The sequence below is a fragment of the Chlamydotis macqueenii genome, chromosome 4, assembly GCF_036417535.1.
Source record: "Chlamydotis macqueenii isolate bChlMac1 chromosome 4, bChlMac1.mat, whole genome shotgun sequence".
NCBI lineage: Eukaryota > Metazoa > Chordata > Aves > Otidiformes > Otididae > Chlamydotis > Chlamydotis macqueenii.
Genome location: NC_141559.1, coordinates 6,746,714 through 6,763,983, shown reverse-complemented (window position 1 = coordinate 6,763,983; position 17,270 = coordinate 6,746,714). Strand labels below are relative to the sequence as shown.

General features: G+C 36.2%; 1 protein-coding gene across 13 annotated transcripts in view; it reads right to left on the bottom strand.

Annotated features, from left to right (window-relative positions):
* The window catches only part of BLTP1 (bridge-like lipid transfer protein family member 1), a 113,431-nt gene that overhangs the window by 66,961 nt on the left and 29,200 nt on the right, over positions 1-17,270 (bottom strand). For 12 of the 13 annotated variants that reach the window (XM_086747535.1, XM_086747523.1, XM_086747525.1 and 9 more), the window contains 12 exons: positions 16,876-16,954; positions 16,008-16,099; positions 15,014-15,131; positions 13,805-13,960; positions 12,713-12,810; positions 11,513-11,691; positions 11,244-11,350; positions 8,964-9,172; positions 6,494-6,721; positions 5,779-5,916; positions 3,132-3,308; positions 433-561 (listed from right to left, as the gene is read on the bottom strand). In XM_086747535.1, the coding sequence (XP_086603661.1) occupies positions 433-561; positions 3,132-3,308; positions 5,779-5,916; positions 6,494-6,721; positions 8,964-9,172; positions 11,244-11,350; positions 11,513-11,691; positions 12,713-12,810; positions 13,805-13,960; positions 15,014-15,131; positions 16,008-16,099; positions 16,876-16,954 (1,710 nt within the window). Of the gene's footprint in view, positions 1-432; positions 562-3,131; positions 3,309-5,778; positions 5,917-6,493; positions 6,722-8,963; positions 9,173-11,243; positions 11,351-11,512; positions 11,692-12,712; positions 12,811-13,804; positions 13,961-15,013; positions 15,132-16,007; positions 16,100-16,875; positions 16,955-17,270 lie in introns of those variants that run through there. The other variant, XM_086747534.1, reaches the window with a different exon arrangement.

The following is a 17,270-nucleotide window of genomic DNA, read 5'->3' as shown; positions in this document are numbered from 1 at the left end:
CATGGAAGCTATAAGCTGTCAGCTTAATTCTTCCACCAAAGCACTGTTTCTTCATCAACAGAGGATAAGGAATGAAAAAGTACCATGGAAATGTGCCAGGAACACGAGGGGTAGTATGACCTTTGTCTCTTAAGGGACACTGGAGTATGCCCTTTGGCTCTTAACTGTCACAGCAGAGGCAAGAAACAAGGACTGACTCCTGTGGATACTGTTTCTCAAAATAATTAAGAGCACAAAAACACTGTGCACATCCACAGGACAATCCAAGGAGAATTGTTTTTCTTTCTAATAATAATTAGCTATAATTTATCAAAGGAACATCCAATCTAACTATATACTCCATGTGACTTGATAACTTTAAGGCTGCATTTCTAAACTGTTCCAAAGAACCTGTGCAAATATAGCAAGCAATTAAGACAGATGAAACGTTACCTTAGAGTCACAAAACCGACGATCGATTCCATGCTGGCATATTACTACAGATTTGGGCCTTTCCAGTTCAAACTCCCGGCACACCACATGAAATACAAAGGTCTGTCCCCACTCCAGAAGACACGCAAGCTGTAAGCAAATAACAACACCTTGTCTAATAGTAAGTACACAAAATGAACTTTTGGTACTCGACAGAGTATTGAAAGAACACCCCCAAAGGCTGGGAGGTGAGCAGGAGTGAAAACAAACAAAAGACTCCATCATAACGTTCTGGCTGCATCACCTTTGCTTGCACATAGTCTATTTTGAGTTACTCAAGACTGATTTTTATTTTTCTGTGTGCCACAACATGCAAGTATCTGTAGTTTTTCATGGATAACACTGTGACCCTAAATAATTTTCTAAATTATTTCTTAATATAAGGAAACAGCTTTTGCCATTACGGTCAACTGAGAACGTCACTGTAAAGACAGAGCTTCTCTTATTTTACTTCAAAAATATACCTCAAAATACTCTATTACCATTCATAATTTAAATGTTTGTCTTCCTTGTACGTAAGTAACAAAGTTACATTTAGAAAGCATAGGAGGAAACTGGTTAAACAGAACACTGCTGAATCTCTCTGGACCTACTAATTAGCCTACTGCTGATTTAAATCTTTTATATAGTCAGCTCATTCATAAAGGAAATGATTCATGACTGTCTGTCTCTGTTATGAGAGGGAAATGGGTTTTCTTTGGCTAGTCAAAGGAAAGGGCACTTAAAATCAGCAGTAATTTAACTGGAATTTAATATAGCTATGACTGTCCTCCACAAAATCTCTCCTCCTCCCTTCACAAATTCTTGCAATACATCACACTATGGGAGGAAAAAAGCCAATGACCCTGAAACAGCCAATTCAAGTTCTGCTCCATAAAGGTGCTGACCATAATAAAAAAATAAACAAAATAAATAAAAATCCTCTATGAAGCATACAATTGAGAATGGCTTTGTAGGGGAAGAAAATCCTTAAGTTGCATCAAGCATTTTGGATTGTTCTCTAACCTTAGAGTACTTTGAATCAACTAAGTTTAATTTTGAAGCACAGAGCAGTGGAGTAAATACTACAGATTATCTAAATTAGTGGTAGCATTTTGGGAAATACTGCCACAAAAGTTTGCAAATGTAGCATGAAAATATATCTGGAGTCTACTCTTTAGAATTACTGAAATTGCTCGTATGCCTTATTCTGCTTTTGTTTGCTGCAGAAGTCTACTAATCAAATATGTGTTTAATCCTAGAATATAACGCCAATTTTAGAGGAATAAGAGGATGTAGAAGTGTCTTTTAAATTTAATAAATAAACAAAACAAATTAACTACTAAATAGAATTATGTGCTTTTCTCATGTCTCAAAATACCCTGACAAAGCAATCTTTTTTTAAAGATTTGGCAGCTCACAGCAGAAATAAATCTAAGTGATCTGCCTACTGTACAGTTGAAGCCATTATTATATCTGGAAAAATAAAAGTAACATAAATGGCAAAACTAAAAGGAGTTAGCGCTAAGACTGACCCAAGGAAATCCAACACTGTGAAAGCAAACGATGTTCCAGCGGGACGACATATCAGAATTCACGCAGTGAGCAGCGTGACTGAGCTACCAGCTACTCTCCCGCTGAGGCCTGCCCATACTACACTCCCACAAGTAATCCCATTTGTCTCCTGCTTTAAAATGTGACTTTGTGCACAGCTTTCTACGGAAAGCCAGAACTCTACCTGCAAGCTAAATTCTTGCCAGACACTCAACTTAATATCCTTATTGCTGGCAGCATTCCTTCAGGAACAGGTTGCCCAAGAGGTGGTGGATGCCCCATCCCTGGAAACGTTCAAGGCCAGGCTGGATGAGGCTCTGAGCAACCTGATCTGGTTGGAATTGTCCCTGCTCCTTGCAGGGGGGTTGGACTAGATGGCCTTTGAAGGTCCCTTCCAACCCAAACAATTCTATGATTCATGCAAATGTCTGTGGATCTCCAAGAGCCTTAGATCTGAGGGATATCAAATTGCATTTCAAACTGCAACCACAACTGGATACTTCATTTGTCCTTCCCAGAGAGTCAACCAGCAGGGGTAACAAACCTGCACCTCCAGAAGTCAGCATCGTAAAATAAAAGTAACCTCAGAAGAAGTCACAGACAACTTAACCAAGTCATCTCCTATTTAAATCTTTTGAATAGATCTTCCTTTCTCCTCCTTGTCACATTACGTAGTTTATGGCTGAAGGCATCCCAAAACACCTGCTCTGTTTATGAAGAAGTATTATTTACTCTGTGATTAAACAATTTAAAGTGCATGTAGATACTGTGGTTGCCTTTCTAAGCAGTATTCAAGTACATCACCGTACACAGATGTAACATACAAATGTTTACATGTAGTGACAACAGTATTCACTACTGATTTGTCCATGCTCTGTGCCATCATCCCTTCAAGTTCTCACGTAACACTAGCCACCCTGTTACACCTAGATTTAAGATGAATATCATATTTGGCTCATTTGTCATCTCCTTTCCATTTATAGAAATGCTTAGATTTTCAAACTATAAAATAAAGGATACTTAAGGCACAGATGCATGCAAATTCAGCTGTGATCATGTGCTTTCCAAAACTCATGCTACGCCAGAAGGAAGGTAACACTCCGAAGTGAATAGTTTCTAGATGGTACCTGTGGTGCTGTAACTTTGGCTGTAAGACTTCCAGCCTGTACATCTATCAGCCATGCATATTCTAAAGTGTCACTTCCAAGAGGCAGACCTTCCGCTGAAAACATGGCGTGAGCACGCAACTGCAGACCTGACAGGCTGATGTGACCCTCTCGAAGAACTTCATCCACTGCAGGTCGCTGTTAAGGACAAGTGAGTTAAAGCTAATATTTGCATAGAATACATCAATAGAAAGTGCAAAAGCTGTGTAGACAAGGATACTTCAGACAGATTCATCTTCATCTCTTAAATCCTGTTGACTTTTGTACAGTGAGAAAGTCCCAAGACTTCTCAGCATCACCCACACAACAACATACATGCAAATCTTACAGAAGAGGGAAAGGATCAAGGTTTGCTACCATCAGAATGCTGACACATTATTAAAAAAAAAAATTAAAAATAAATGTTGAAAAAAACAAACAACAAACATTAGAGGCTGTCCTCTAAGTTGCTTTTCCACTGAAGTATTTCTTGGCTATCTAAAGCAAAGCAACTTGTTTGCAGATATGAAAATTCAGATCTAATACTTTTCAGAAGAATATTACTCCACCAGCCAGAGAAGAAACTGAAAAGATAAAAACAGCACAGCCATATACTAGAAGCTTGTGACTGCATGGAGCTAAGCTGTGGACTAAAGCCAGTAAGTCAACAGCAAAACTTCCCTTTTATTGAGTTTTTCTACTTGTTATCTTGCCTGGTATGTTTTCCGTTGTCAGCAAAGCCTTTGGAGCTACTTAACGAAGAAGAAACGTGCCCTGCTCTTTAGATACCACAGCATTACAAAGTCTAAATAGTAAGAATACTGAAAAAAAGTAATGCAATAAGTCTCAGGGCTGTGAAATTAAAACATGAAATCCCCCAAAATTAAGTTTTTGCTTGCAACCTCATTTCTGCTTCCTTGTACATATGAATTGCAATACAACAATAAAGTTACAGGTTTGAACAACCTTTAAGGGCCTCATTCACCGCACAAAAAATAGATTGTGTTCTTAAATAAGATGCTATTCAAATGTTTGGATTCCTCATAGAGCAAACAAACAAAAACAATTATATGCAAAAATCCTCCAGCAGATTTGGATAACATAACTGGCAATTCATAGGATGCAATTTTTCATTACATAAAGGTTTGTATGCCCCCATGCTGTCAGTACATCCAATTTCTGCAGCGCTCTCTGAAGACAGCCTTATTAATCCCATACAGATTATGCACCTGCACTTTCTGTGACTTCAAACCGTCTCTTTCTTCAGATTGCTGCTGAAGACAATTGCAGAGTTGCAAGCAAAGAACAAGATGTTTAGATTCTGTGTTCTCATCAGGGATTTCTTCTTTACTAATCAGAGGTCAACAGAATAACATCTCAAAAATATGACGGCTAATGTGGAACCTCCTAAGATGTCATTTAGCTTTTTGCCATCCTGAAAGTTAATTATTTTTTCCAATTTCTTTACCTATTAGTCAGTCTACAGTCAGTGGTTATACTTAAGATACTTTTGTGCTTGTGGCTCACTGGATCCAAATTTGGAAAGACTAAACAAGCATTACTAATGTAAGAGTAGAAAAAATAAGTGATGTGCGTCTTCATCTGTATACAGTATTCCAGTTTTCAAACACTGGAATGTGGATAAGATAAAAATAATTTATATTTTATTTCATACAGGCCATTGGTAACAAAGTATTTCAGGACAGAGGGATTGAAAACAATATAATCTGTAAGGCACAGTCTAAGTATCATAGTACTTTTAATGCAGCTAATATGTGCATAAACAAAATAGGAACTCCAAGTATTCACTAATCTGCACTGAATCAGGATAACGTCTTATGTTAAAAAATTTCAGCCTGAACTCTTCACTGAGCTAAATTCGTCCATATTGGCAATTTTTGAATGTTTACTAAAATCAAAGGAGTCTACATCTACCTGACAGGCCACAAACAACACCTAACTTTCTCATTAAATACTTTCTGAAGTACAGCTCATGACTCCTCCGCCAGAAAAAAGACTGAAAGTCAGAACAGTATCTTGATCATAAGATACAGACCCAGCTATGGATTTAGTCTAATAAAAGTCGCAGAGATTATGTGAAAGATCAAGTTACTCTATTTACTAACACATGTACTTTTAAAACTATATGCTCAAAAAAGCAAAACGTATCCAGTCATTGCACAAAATTAACATGTGTCAGTACTTATAGTACCTTTTAAAATCAAATTCTTAAAAAAAACCAAAAAACCACCAACACGTCACACAAAACAAACAACCCCCTTCCCACCCCACACAAACCAGAGATCACTCAATGGTTCTAAGACTGGTCTGAATATTATTCTCTGTTTCCTAGAGAACCTTCTCCAGAAAGATTTTAAGCAAAACTAAGAAAATACAATCTTTTCTTTCATGCATTTCACTAATATGCAAACTGGACGGAAATAAAGATTTTAAAAAAAAATAAAAAGTATCAGATTTTTTAAAAATACCTCTGATGATTCATAAGGCTTAAAAAAAAAACTTTGTATGTGCACAAGAAAGTTCCTAACAAAACAATTCCATTTTAAGATCATCACAACTTCCACAACACAGACGCATGCATGCAAACACGTAAAAAACAGCTTACTACCTGATAGCTGTCATTCAGAAACAAATTCACTGGAGACAGTACAAGTTGAAGCATTGTTTCTCTAAATCCTTTCTTCATCTCAAAACACAACCTTTCCAAGAAAGCTGTAGGGCACTCGGGACCATCTGGGCTGCAATGCTAAAAAGAAAATTAAACACATCTGTTTCAGAAATTGAAAATGTACAACATGGTTGAAATTGTAAGACTGGAAGCAAACCTGCGAGCAGAAAGTATGCTCATTTTCCTCAAAGAGAATTCTCAAAAAGAAGCCTGAGCAACTTCAAAATTTTTTGACAATTACCTAAACAGCAATTCAAACCCATTTGGGTGATTTCAATTTTTTAACTGAATTGTTATTTGAATTCCTGGGGATCCCTCAGAACGCAACTGCACAGAGCAGAATGCACCATTAGAAAATAGTTTTGCTAATTGGCAGAGAAATCATAATGGTCAATCAAAAATACTATCACATAAATCAAGTTAATAGAACAAAAATCATATTAAAAAATTATCTACTTCTGCCTCCCAGATAAGCAAAATAAATCATGTCTCAAATTGCTTTAGATAGTCATAATTTTAGTAGAGAGTATACACACACTTTGGTAAGCACCACCCTAACTTATTGTTCTAGAGAGTTAAATTTAACTCCAGATTACGAAAGCAGAAAAAAAAAAATTACACGGAGCAAAATATTTTAAGATTCTGAAGTACTTACCACTGGTAATCGCCCATGCACTTTGTACAAGTTAACAAGCACAGTGATATCCCATGGGCGTAAAGTAAGAGGGTGAACTGGCTTGACTGAACTTTCGGTTTCTTTTTTATCATTTTCCACTCCAACGGCTGTCCATCCAGAGCTTGAAGATGTTGACAGTGACAAAACAGGGCTTGAAATAACTTCTTCGAAATCAGTGTACATGTCGTCTTCTCCGAAATAATTTTCCTAGGAAAAAGAATAGTTATGGTCATACAGAAAAGAAATTAAAAACATATAGGCAATGTAATGAAATACAAATCCAACCTTTTCCTGTATGGTAGCCCTCCCTGAAATAAGCAGTATAGCTACAACCTATAGCTGAAGAAACATAGATACTTGTATTTTATGAAGAATCGATACCTTCAGTGAGCAAATATAGGCCATGTGCTTTGCAGGAAAAGAAAGGGCTCTCAGTAGTTCTCAAAGTACTGGTATTCTAGACACATGCAATACAAATAATAACTCTGAAGTACTCCTACTGACATTTTAAACAGATTTTCTGGTTTTAAAGGTAGATAACTTGGAGAGTAAGAACACAAAGCATCCTGCAGGAAGTCACTCTCAGGCAACCTTCTAAAACTTGTTATCGGTGTATTTCAAACTCTTAAACATGCTTCTAAAACATTAGTTCATAAACATTTCTCCCCTTGGGTCTAAAAAATGCTTTGTTTCTAAGCCAACTGCCCTCAATTATCTAAAACCAAAGGAACTTTGCCAAATCCTACTGGGAAACAGAAAATCCATCACTAATTACAAAAAAAAAAAAATCCCAAAACCAAAAAATCACAACACAAAATCAACTTCCTGTGTTTTATTTATTAAGTGCATCAGAAGCAGATTTCTGTCGTCACCCCCTTTAGCAAAGGGAAAAGATAAAGGAAATTTTTTTAGATGGCAGACCCAGCAGAGGGTGCTAAGAACTCCAGTAACTGACTCCTGGTACCTTCTGCTGGGGGTGCAAGGGCCTGTCAATCATTCCTTCCCAGCCAGTAAGCCCTTCAGTAAGAAACACAGCATGCTACACCAAAAAACCACCTCCCAGGAATAGAAGGCTTAACAAAACCACATGAACAATGCATGTTCAGGAATTTCTCCTGCATATATTAAAAAAGATCAATGAAAACAAATGGAACATAACAATTCAACCACAAGTCAGGAAACCAAGCATAAAAATACCCCGAGAAATCTATTAAGAGACACTGCCAGCACAGCTGGACAAATAGATGTAGACAGAGTCACAAAAATACTAAAAAGAACAATAAATGCGCATTTTCAAAAATGAGCTATTCATCTAAATTTTCTCTTGAGATTTAGAAAATAAAAGCTAGATTTAATCTGAGAAATCTGCACCTAAAAAAAACCTAAGTCACCATAGAATCAAGGGATCTAATGCAGCACTATACGTATACCTCCAGAGGCAAAGAGCACTGAAGAAGCGCTGCTTTGCTTGGAAAGACAGCACCATCTCATGAATTTATGGGCTCCAAAAGAGCAGCTCCATAAAAAATTCTAACATAGGTGCATTTCCTCTATATCAGAAGAAACGAAGCCTTCAAGATGCAATACTGGCCTAATTATAATACTGTCTACTTTAGTGGCAACATGAAAAAAATAATGAACACATTTCCAAGTCCTATACTCTTTCTGCTATTCATTGCCTACGTGCAATATCTTATATAAATTCATTAAAATTACTGTTTCAGTATCACTCCTGATACTGATCACCTGCCTCAGAAAATTCCTTATCCTCAGACCCAAAATGAAAGTCTCCAGAAACACACTACCTTACTGTACCTCTGTGCAGGCTAAAATAGACCTTAAAAAACACAAACAAAAAAAAAAAAGGGAAAAAAAAAAACACCAAAAAAACCTCCACAACCACACAACACAAAAACCAACCAAAACCCAAGCATTTCACTGTTAGTCAAATAGAAGCGACATGTTCAATCGCCTCTGCTTTTGTCACAAGGCAGGGTGAGGGAGGTGGGAAGAAATTTGTCTGTTTCTAGCCACCCTGAAGATCAGTAATGGAACAGGACACAACATAAGCAACACAAACATTTTTAAGTATAATAGCTTAACATCAAGAAAAGGATTAAAACCTCTTCTTCAGTATAGACTGAAGTAGCTTCTTAATTTAAACATATTCTCATATCCTTCCCCCTTCCCCTTCATGAGCCTAACTCCAGAAATTCCACCAAATCTAATTAAAACAAAAACAAACAAACAAACAATCAGAACACTCTGCAGAACTTAAAATGCACTAAAAGCATGGGTTCTGATATATCTTTGCATAAAAGTGGTGGTTAATATAAGCTCTAGTTAGAATAATGCATTTCATTGCTTTTTTTTTTTTGTTACTACTTCAAAAGTCCCTTTCCTACATGTGGTCATTCATAAATTTTACGAGTTGTGTTCCTATGCCTACCTTGATGGACAGAAAGGCTTTGAGCAGGGGTCCATACAGGGTTATCTGGGAATCTGGAGAGAGTTCCAGTTCCACATGGAGCTTATCTGGGGGCAGCTCCGAGGGGTCAAGGGGAAGGCGAGTTGAAGCTGTGGGAGATGAAATCACGCTGTCGGCTGTTTTCTGCGATGGCCTTAGCACAGATAACATCGTTTCTTCCATTTCTGACACTTCAGTGCAAAATAAAGAAAACAAATTTTGATTACAAGTTAGGCTTCCAATGGACAAAATTCTGCAAATAGGAATGTGCATTAAAAATACAACTTTTTGCAGCTTTCTAATTTGGTTTGTATAATTATGTTCATATGTCTATGCTACGGAACTGGTTTCTCACTTCTAGCAACTATGGGAAGACAAGAAAATGGAGAATATTTTAGTCAATGTTAATTATGCAAGAGAAAGACGATCCTTCAAGTTCTGAAAAAAAAAATTCAATTTATTTATCTTGCTTTTCAAGTTAAACAAAGACATGCTTTCATTTCAGTGTAGCAGATTTCCCACAACCACACAGCTACTGCAGAATAAACAAAAGTGAATAAACAGGAAAATCGTAAAAGTTGTATTAAAAACCTATTCTGAACCAGCAGCTCTGTAGGCCAAGATTTCCTCTCTAACAATTCGATTATTCTAGTCACAAAACAGTTTGCAAATTCAGATCTTATTTCCTATCCCTTGCTTTCATTTGGAGTTACGAAGAAGAAAGTGCTTCGCGTTTTTTGTGTGAGGAAAGGCGACGAGAAGCAAGTGAATAATTGCGAGTGCTTTGGGGATGTAAAGTGATTGCTGGGAAATAAAGAACTCTGTGGGAAAACCATACAAAATTGATGCTCCAGACAACGTACAATTTCAGGTGCCAGTTTAACTGGAAGAACTGGCACATACAGAACTACAGCGAATACACGCATATACCCAGAAAACATTCAAGGCTTTAACTCACCATTCTTGTCTACAGCGCTTGCTCAGAGTTTGTGTTATGTTACGTGTTATAGATTTGCTACATGCCGCAGTGAGATGACCGCTTTTTTGGAAGCTGCATCTCTTGTAATGCAACATACGTGTTTATTGGAAACAAAGAGTGCTATCAATTGACTCAAAAGAAAGTAGAGATGCTGCTACCACAACAAACACATTCTAGCAGCCTCACAGATTAGTAGCAAGCTGGACTCTGCTGGATATATTAATTGAAGGAAGCTGTAGATGACATTACCTGTGTAGGTACAAACTTTCAAATGCAGATTCAATTGCTACAATTCCAGGTAAATGTTTTCAAATTTGAAGTATACACATTTGACACAAGCTGACAGAGCCTCACAAGAGCGCTTAATGAACATCTGCAAGATGAATCTTACTTTTTCTGCTTCGTCCTCTAAAATTTGAGTTCTTTGAGAGTTGAATTGTTGGAACTCAAAAACTAAAAACGCTATCCAGCATGTCTTCCTAACACCTGCTGCTTGAGGCTGATTCAAATTAGCCCTCATTATTTTTCTAATACTTTTCCTTCATCGCTTCTGCTTCCACCTTCTCAACCTGAAAGACTTATGTAACCCCATAACTTCCTGCATGCCTCCCTCTGCATTTATAACAACTTCCTTTATCTCTGTGTATAAGTATTTCATTACTTCTTTTTGCAAGCACATAGTTACAGAATATTTCTTAGTTAGAAATACTGTTTAGGGATTTTAAAGTTACTGTTTATAAATTAGTGTTAGACTGGCCAGTCTAACACTCCTAATCTGATGGTACTGTTCACTTCAATAGTGCTAGCTAGAATGAAATCTCAGAGTTTCATATCCATAAAGGTAAGACAGTGTTGTCATATCTCATCTATAGTGTATTCAAACATTTAAATCATAAGACAACATCACAACATTCAAAGGAAAAAAAAAAACCAACTTAGAAAGTTTAAGGAACATGATATTGCCAAAAATATTGTGCTGCACATTTAATGTGACAAGTAATATTTTGTTATGCAACAACCCACTTAAGAGATCCACTTTGTTACAGACGAGGAGAGGTGAACTACAGACAGGGAACGGGGATACGTTCTGAAATTTTGCATCATGAGCTGTTGTCAGTTTTTAAATCCAACCTGGTGCGTTCTCAAGATTGGCATTCTCCCATGCGACATATAATACTTCAATTCAAGATTCATTTCTGCAAATTTAAGCAGTTTGATCCAACAAACTCACAACAGTTCCTGAAATGAAACACGAGACATGCTAACAAGGAAATGACACTTACAGGACTGTTTTAGCTGCTCATCTGCCTTTTGAGGATAAATTGGGTGCCATGAGTAGTCAATTGTAAACACAACACTCGGGACTGTCCAGCATTCAACCCATCCAGCCCTTTTAAATAAAAATAAAAAAAAAAAAATCACACTTTTATTTGAAGTACCACAGTTTCATTAAATATCTTACATGAACTTACAAGGTGGCATTCATCACCAAGTAAGTGGACACGAAGAGCCAATATAAAGGCATAAATATATATGTCACAATAAAACTCACTCTTCTTGAGTAATGTTCCTCCATTTGGGTTTGCCTGTTTTCTGACCACTTTGACATTCGGCAGAAATACAAGATTCAGGACTTATTTTATTGGGCTGACAATCTTTCACCAACATAAAAAGGGAATATTTACTAGGATGACAATCTGGTAGATACAAATGAAGATCAACATCTTCTCCCTAAAAATCAAACATTAGTAACAGAAAAGTTAATTTTCATTCCCTGTGTGCTTAACGCTGATGCTATTTGCATGTTCCTATGCGCCATCATCTTCACTTGACAGGAAAAGTGAGGAAGAAATCTCAATTTTCACATGTGATTGCTGACCACAGCTCCCACCAACTTCTAGAACAATCCCAAGAGTGCTGCAGTTCTAGGCAGTTACAAGTCCAGTAACGTGCACATAACAACACACCATAGCAATCTGTAAAACACATGGGCACGGCTTTTGGTGGTTCCTGTTCTTCTGTTGTACAAGCCATACTGCAAAATTTAAGGGACTGGCCCAAGGCTACCCTACATCTCAACTAAACCATACTTTCTGAAAAAGAGAGAGAGAGATAAAACATTGCTTCCTCTGCTATCAAATTATACAAAATTACCAACATCACCATCAACTAGTTTTTGTTATTTTTAGTAGCAGTTGATTGCTTCTATTTTAGGGAAGACAAGAAGTACAGTCTTTCAAATAATTAGCTGTGTCTGTTAAAAACTATTTATCGTCATTACTTATTCCAAAAGAACTCTTAAAAATCTGGAACATGGCTTTCCGAAACAGTTTGGGGGTACCTGTTCCAACATTTTATTTTTATCTTTGAACATACATTAGATTTTCACATTTTCTAAATAAATGGGAACGGACTTCCAAGTGATAAAATACATACATAGACACACACAGTCATATAGTAAATATACATACTAAATGTGTGTATATATGTATGTATGAAGCATATGTGTATACATATCTTAAAAAAATCTTTTTATTTGTGTGTATATATAACTAAAACAGCCTACAATTTGTTGCTTCATATAAGCAACAGAAACCATTTACATCTGGGTTAAAGAAAAATTCTATTAACTGAAAGTGAAAGAGAGTATTTTTCTTTCAGGAAAGAGTTTATTCAAAGTTTCCTTATCAAGGAAGGCAGGGAAATTATCTCACATTTAGAAGACAAAAAGGGCAAGGGGGGAAGAACTTACCCTTAAAGAGAACCTAGTATTGCATGTGGTTGGAACAAAGTCAGTGAAAGGCAGAGAGAAAACAATGTTCAATGTTTCTCCACAAGCTGCTAGATAAACTGTGAGAGAAGAGAAAAAACAAATTTTAAAAATCTATCAGAATTACTTCATATTTTGTTCTTAGACAAATTATCAAACATGCAGGTAAAAATAATGAAAATATATTCAAGAACTCATGATATAGGAAATTGCGATTTTAACTACTGTGAATTTAGAGTACACCGTGCTAAATTATTCTGAACACATTTACTCCCTAAAACTTGTCCTTTATAGAAAGACACTGTACTTAGAAAAACGAAATTGCAATCACACAATAAAATCAACTGTAATTGATATCTTACTACTTTCTTTATTGCTTCGCACAGTAGTTTTTGGACAAGAAAACACATATTGAAAATTCCTCAGGCTTCTGATGAAGTAGTGAGCCTTATTTTTAACTAGAACACAACTTCACTATTTTTAATCCACCATCCTCTTTCTACCCTGAAATTGTAAGATTCTAGTACAGCGTAAACCACTGAAATAGGTCTAAATCAAATCATTAAACAAAGTTTTGGCTTTCTGAAATATAGCTCTTAGTTTTACCCAGAATTAACAGCATTACCTCCTCCTTGGAAATAAACAGGAAACAGACATTTCTAGTTATATGGAGTTCAAATGGTATTTTTCCAAAATTAATTTAAAAATTTCTTCCCAAGTGAACATTTTCAGTAAGCTTACTGAATATATGTAAAGACCTCACGGCTGCTCTCTGCAAACTGTTGTACTAAATCAAATATTAAAAAGGGTCTTGAAAAATGAATGCTAAAACACGACCTAGAACTGCACTCTCCCTCCAAAAGGTATGCATTTGTACAAATAAGTTAGAACATGCAACAGTTTTAGGATGGTTTATACACATCAACAGTAGCAAAATGGGTAGTTGTCACTGAACATACATTTTTCTAGACAAAATTTTATAATTCTTATAGTCTCTCTCTATATATATTCTATATTTTGTACATATTTTGTTAATATATCCTCTTCTTCCATATAAAAATAAAGTGATCTCACCATTTTCTTGTTGTTTGGTGGAACAGTCAATCCAATTGTGTTGATTTGCTGCCCAAATCATTTCAAATTGATGAAACATGACTTTGAAGTTCCACATATAAGGAACAAATGAAAAAATATCAGGTGCGCTATCACTGGACCAGTCTTGGATCAAATCTAAACTCACATAAAGTAATAAAAGACAAGTTAGTAGCGATCAAGTGAGAAATTTATCCTTTACAGAAAAAGGAAAAAGAGAACAATACACAGTATCCATTTCTCAGGGAGATACTCCACAAATACTTGCTGTGAATCCATCTCCCATTTCTGACCTGCATTTTGAGTTGGAAAGCCATAGGTTTAATTAAGTTTTCTAGTTTAGTTTTGTTCAGTAGCGAAGTTACACGCTGACCTGGAAGCACCAGACTACCAAGTGCTTTCCTTTGGTTTTCAACTCTGAAACTGTGAATGTGTACATGAGTAATATTTTCTTACGCAACAGAACAGCGTTGCTGCAGAAGTTCGTGTTTGCTTGGAATAGACTGGTAGACTATGGTGCGTACTGCAGCACTACACGGATAATGGCTCCGGCCTCATTAGGAGGATAACTTTATTAGCATGGCACTATGCCTGCACTAATTAATCCTTCCTCCCAGCAGGGTCTAATTAGCCCAGGCAGTGCCACATTGCTGGGGCTATATTCTTTCCAGAATGCAGCTGGAACATTCAGCAACAGTTTGGTGATGCTGTGTCACATTGCACTGCCTTGTGCGCATGTATTCTTTCTCACAGCCAAAATCCTAAGGAGCAAATTACTTTCATCATCGAGAGGGACACGACCTAAAGCCTAAATAGTTGAAAATCAGTGAACCCAAGAGAGAGATATCAGAGAAATCAACATCCTAAGTGACAAATATTAAACAAATCAATAGCTCTGACAGAAATAAATTAATCTGAAATTCAAGATCACTTAACATAACTGCAGATGAAATTTAGTTTGGATGTTAGAAAATTAAATTATTTGGTATCTTTACTCAAATATAAGAATATCATGCACTTAGACACTTACATGCAACATAAAATATCAGGAACTCTGTCCTCAGAAACAATTTGTTGTCCTAAACATTTGAAATCAGAGTACCTGACCTTGTACACCTTCGCAAATTTTGAAAAAAATTCTAAAGAAAGAAGATTTAATTCGATACGTAACTTATTCAGTAAAGAAGTTACCTGTAAAGAAGCTTTTCTGAGCAAAGATAAAATGATAGGTCGCTTTATAAACCTCAAGTTCGCACTGCCACGTCTGTGGCATGTTCCATATCCGGGGATAGCTGGCATTAATATGAAACTGTGAACAAGATATTAAAGCATCAGAGTTACTCAAAAAGATGACACTGCTTGACCCTGTAGCTCAGCAGTTTTCACATATGTACTCTGCTGAATAATTAAAACTGTTTTCCTGCTGGGATGAACAGAAGGCCTCTTCAGTTCCTTAATAATTTAATCTCTCTCTCTTTCTGTGTTTGAAGGTCAAGTGTTAGTGTATTCATTTATTTGGAAAGGTATATTATGAACTTCTGATACATTTGTTGCAGTAGATGTACCAAGCAATTCATAAACTAAAATTTTCATTAAAAGCATCACTTTTTACAATATACTAAAAATAAAATCCCTCATGATATAATGCTTTTCAACCATTGATATGTTGCTCAAATTTACAAACATCATTCTAAAAAACAGTGAGAAAGGTACTCTACAGAATTACAGTATTGCAGAAGTGAAATACTAGGCAAACAAAAGAATAATGCAATATCAAATCTGTCTCAAGTAGCTGAAGCACTCTGAAGTACTTTTAAGTACTTGTGCACACACATTCTGTTGCACAGCAAACAAGCGTAATCATTTATTCAAGTAAAGCCTGTATGAACGCATGGCTACAGAGTAAACGAGACAAGATTTTTCAATAGTACTCCAATCCCTCCACTGCTTTCAGAACACATATAACTTGGTATATAAATTACATAAGTCACTGAAAGTTACACATGTGCATAGTTATGTGTGTATATGTAAAGTTCCTCACATATTAAGGTCTTGCAAATACATTCAAAAGGCGTATTTCTGTATTCTTTAAGAACCTAAAGAACTGCTCCACAGACAAATAAATATGTTCTTTATTAAAAATCCTCTAGAGAGTGAAGCTTTGTGCTTATTAATGCAAACTTACAGCTAGCATTTCAGCTTCCAAGAGAGTCCGGTACTGCATACTGCTGGTGGCATCAACGTGTAGAAGCTGCCCTTTAATTGTAGGTGAATAGCCTAGCAAACAAAAGATATAAAACATAATTATTCACACATGAGAGTTACAGAAATATTTAAACAATTTTCAGGAGTGATTTCAGCAATCCACTAACAATCAAGAAATATCACGATGGAAACGAGTACTATAATATTTCTGTCCTCTGCTCTTTGTCAATGAAGAGCTTAAACATGTTCTCTCTTCATGTAGGAAAGATGACAGAAGTCTTCTTGCTGGGTCTGGAAATGCTTAGGTTTAAGTTGCAGAATAAAACTCAAATACGGCAGAAACAATCAAGAGAACAAACAATTCAGCAACGGGCTTCAAACCAGCCAACAAGAAAGTAAATACAAGGAACATATCCATAATTTTACATTTTTCTCCACTTCACCTTGGATTTGAGGAGGTTTTTTTTTTGTTTAAATAAACTACTATTAAATTTGTTTTCATAACACCTTTCTCACCATGATTCAACTACTACACTAATCCTACTGAAGAAGTCTTACTGCTTTCAGTTGACAACATATCTGTAATCTGCTTCAAAACAGTCAAATGACAGACTGTCTAGTAATCAAGGCATTTGTGTTTCCTAACTCAAACAAAATGTGGAGGTGACTTAACTATTTAAATATGTATATGCTTTAATGTACAAGGAAATGCTTTTTGTTCCTGACATAAGAATATACATCTCATAGTCACAAAGGAAAAACAGTACAAGGCATTTAGACACACGGGAATTAAGATAACTGTTCAGGAAAAACATTACGACAACAAATTAAGCTTCGCCTTAACTCACCGTTTTCACCTACTGTCATGGGAATATTTATTTCCAGATATGATCCTGCACCAACATTGACATGTACAGCATTAGTTTCCTGTATTGCAAGAAAAGAAAGAAGTCCAGACATTATTTCTAGGCTCACGGCATCAACCAGTATTTTTTATGCCTCTGGCTATCATTATCCACACCTAGATTAAGGTATCTGAGGACTCAAGTCTTTCTTGACTTCAGAAAAAGTACTCATAAACTATGTGCACTGATACCAAATAACATCAATCCTAGGCTTAACAAACGTTGACATCAGTCCACAAATAGAAACAGCATAAGATATTCTGATCCAAGGCCTGAGAGGGCAGATGAATATATACTTCTAACACTTTCAGTAACAAAAAAAAAGAAAGGAAGAAAAT